The sequence below is a fragment of the Branchiostoma floridae genome, chromosome 7 (genome assembly GCF_000003815.2).
Source record: "Branchiostoma floridae strain S238N-H82 chromosome 7, Bfl_VNyyK, whole genome shotgun sequence".
NCBI lineage: Eukaryota > Metazoa > Chordata > Leptocardii > Amphioxiformes > Branchiostomatidae > Branchiostoma > Branchiostoma floridae.
The window spans coordinates 626510-630387 of NC_049985.1; the positions used below are offsets into that span (position 1 = coordinate 626510).

The 3878-nt window shown below is 43.4% G+C and overlaps 1 protein-coding gene across 1 annotated transcript; it reads right to left on the minus strand.

The window, feature by feature from the left end:
* Positions 1–594: 594 nt before the first annotated feature.
* On the minus strand, positions 595–3283 carry LOC118420254. The gene is made up of 5 exons (XM_035826982.1): positions 3075–3283; positions 2270–2411; positions 1658–1714; positions 1212–1322; positions 595–1097 (listed from the first exon to the last, which is right to left on the minus strand). Exons 1-5 carry the CDS (start codon positions 3267–3269, stop codon positions 631–633), a joined length of 972 nt encoding a protein of 323 aa, XP_035682875.1. The 5' UTR covers positions 3270–3283; the 3' UTR covers positions 595–630.
* Positions 3284–3878: the final 595 nt, after the last annotated feature.

Sequence of the window (3878 nt, forward strand, 5' to 3'; positions counted from 1 at the left end):
GTAGCAGTTTCGGCGGAACAAACGCCAACCGCAGGGGCAGATGAATCCTAAGATGTTCGACACAAAACAGAAAGTTTCCCACGCGTTTTTATTGATGTTTCTCTCAAAATGTATTGCTTTTGTAAAGCTCGTTTCTAAATGTGACTAAAACTGATAGTTTGAAAAAAAAATACAAATCACACATAACTTTGTATACTTATTCCCCAGGTACTGATAGTTTGAAAAAAATACAAATCACACATAACTTTGTATACTTATTCCCCAGGTACTGATAGTTTGAAAAAAATACAAATCACACATAAATTTGTATACTTATTCCCCAGGTAAACCTCCTTATGGCGTAACACATCAGGTTTGTACTGAACAATACAAGCTGCATATCCGGAGTGATTGATTTGATCCACTCACACCAGGACGGACCCTACTCTTTTCGATAGGTGTGGAAGACGGGACCTCCATTTAACCTACTATCCAAGGGACGCCCCTAACCAAAGTTAGGCACTCATTTACACCTGAGTGAAGTGAGTAAATTCGTGTTTAGTGCCTTTCCCAACGGCACAACGTCGAAGCACATCAGGGGACTTGAACCAAACACACCACCGTCACGCTAGGCGACACAACACGACGCCACTAACTTTGTAAGAGTCTGTTATGCTTACCTGCATCATCAGGTAGGTTCTGTACCTGTCGGCTAGGGCTGAAAGTACTGACGTTGAACGTTGCCATAAACCCGCGACTGTCGCCAAAATCAGCATTGTGACTCGTCGCTAGCATGGCCATCTGCATGTCATTGGAACTCGACACATAACGCTTCTGTTCGCCCTCGCCGCGACACAGCCCGTGGATCGTGTTCCACCCTACCGTCAGGAACCTGTCCCTGACCTGCAGCACGCGGCTGCCGCAGGGCAAATCTACGTCCAGCAGCACAAGCGTGACGTAGCTTCCAGGAGGACCTTCGATGGTCCACAGGCAGATGACTGAAGAAGGGAAGGCGTGTGGGTATCCGGGGGAGTAGATCAGCCCACAGCGGTATTGGTCAGGGTTGCCACAAACGATATACCCACAGGACGTTTCCCTGGCCATGCAATCGTCGCACACTGAAAAAAAGAAAACAAAACTACAACCCCGGGATCCGCAGGGAAACACCTGAGGGTCGGATCACCCTCCGGTGATCGTAGAACTTCCAAATATAGCCATTTCTACTTACATACCTGTCATGTCTGGAATGTACACATCCAGCTCATCTTTGCCAGCCTCTGCTGAGTCAGTATAGATGTGGTCAGCGACAGTTTCACAGCCATCACCGCGGTATGCTGATGGATCTGAAAAACAAAACAAAAAAACGCCGTGAAAATATCTACCTGTTCATCCATCTCTCTCTATCTGTCTCCGTCTCTCTCTCTTCGGCTCTCCCTCTTCCTTCTTTTTCTCTCTTCCCCTCTCTCTCCCTTTCTTTTTATATCTCTCTCTCTCTAGCTAATTTCACTGCGACTAGACATTAAGAAACAGTCAAAGTACCAAATTCACAGACCTCAGGAATAGAACCTTCGACGACAACCTGAAATGTAAATGAGCAACCTTGCTTTGGGTAGAGGTTACCCTGGAAGCACAGAAAACAAACTAGATATAAACGAAAAGCGGAAAGTAAGAATCACACCTTTCTCGCAGATAAATTCTTTCTCTATCAGGCTGCAAGGTTGAAGACTCCAGGGACCTGCACAAGTTAAGAACATTTACTTGATACTACTGGCTCAGAGTGATGTCAATAAATGCACATAAAACATGAAGGTTACATAAAGTCTGCTACATGTATACAGTATAGTCGAAATTCACAAGTCTTCTTGCTTAGCAAAACTAATTTTCTCAACAACAAAGTTTTCTCAGCAAGGAAGAGTTTTGCCACTTCTATGGAAGCAATTCTCCCGTTCCTCTCCCATACTCCACCTCGCAGGAGGAAGTTCCACGCCGAAGGCTTCTTTCTTAGAACTAAATCGCTATGGGAAAGCTTGCTCGGGATTGCGTCCCCTCATGGGTTCAATCTTAAACTTTCAAAGTCAAAGGTGAACAAACAACTGACATCAAATCCAGTACAGTAACCCAAACATTTGAGTGGCTCTTGTGAGTCTTGTTTTGTGGTGAATCGGAAATACAACTGATGGGGCGAAAACCAAAGATACGTTACGGAGTATGTTACCTACGGTCACTTATTAGCCTTGTTTAATGCCATTATTAATGGTGAATCTAACATATATTTTTAAAAAAGACATACCGTGGTTCTCTAAGAAGGCACAAAACGGATCATTAAGCCTCAATATATATTCCTGGAAAGCATCCAACGGAATGTCCCGTTCCTGGAGCTTGAAGGCGTCACCTGCCAGACTTCCGTCGCTCCAAGTAAAGTTGGCAATTTTCTGAAAACAGCAGCTATAATTCAGATTTGAGCTTATCTATTTGTTGGTTTCACTGTTCAGCACACACAACCATGAGGGCTGCCTGTGGCTATTACAAAGGGCTAGCCATTTTGATAGAGACATAGACATAGCAAAACAAATGGAATCATCTGTAGCTAGATATTTATCTATTTATTGGTTTGGCTGTTCAGCACGCACAGCCATGACTGTGTAACTAGCCTGTGGCTATTACAAAGAGCTAGCCCTGCTGACAGAGACAAGAACAATACAAATGGAGTTTAACATGGACAGCGTAACAATCAATAACAAAGGTGATGAATTCCTGGCAGATAATAGGACTTAAGAGTTTTCTTTTACATAGTCATAGCCAGTTTTTCTCTCCTGCTGACGTTTCGATGTCTGTCAGACATCTTCCCCGGAGCTTCTAACCGGAGTTCTGCTTCTTGCCGCTATATGTAGTCAATGTAGAGAGCACTATTCCAAACATTGCTGAGTAGTGGCGAGAAGCAGAACTCCAGTTGGAAGCTTTGAGGAAGATGCCTGACAGACATCGAAACGTCAGCAGGTGAGAAAAACTGGTCCTGATAAAATCATTTTCGGAACTGGCAGATGTTGTTTTGATGTTGCATCAGAGCAAACAGAAATGATAAAAAATGCTGAAACCTGTCTCTCTTTCTTGATCAAGACAGCACCAAGCTTCATCCCTATCCATCCATTCCCGATGTTGTCTCGGAGGAAGACGTTTTCCTGTGGCGTGTTGACGGCAGCAAGATGACCGCCCAGGGCTTGGCAGTACCTCTCCGCAGCCCACCAGACGAGCGGCGAGGGAAACTTCTGGTAACATCGTTCTTCAAACATCGTCCAACCTTTCCCACAAGATGCTTCCTTCACACGATCCTCTACAATTGTATGGAATCAGTATAAATGAATCTGTTATTTGGTTGATGAAATCAAACATCATATCCCAGATTAGATCATCATTTTGTCATATATAGCAGCAAAGCGTTACTTTTATCCTAAGAAGGAGAAATGCTTCGATAGTTGCCAACTACAAAGCAAACAAGAACATACTGAATTATAATTGCTTAAGCATCTTACTGGATATAATTTTAGAAACAGTTAGACGTTTCAGACAGCATTCGCTGTACGACCTGGAAGTCCAACCTTCGTTGACAAGTAAGAATTTATCAAAGTATGAAAATTCCTCTGTATCAGTAAATGACATTGTGGAGTGACTGAACTTTGCCAAACCAACACTGGAAAAATAGTGCAGAAGACGGGTCCATTCTGTGAACAAGGCTGACAGAGTCGGCCAAAAACTTGGGTAAGTCCTAACTATTCCAGTGTTGGTTTATAAAGTTTAGTTTCTCTGTAAGAATCTGTCTACAAAAGCAAGGCAAGTCCATGTCCTCAATTTAGGAAAAGGAAAGATCTGGAGTGGATCCCATGTAATTTTCTTAGCCTGGT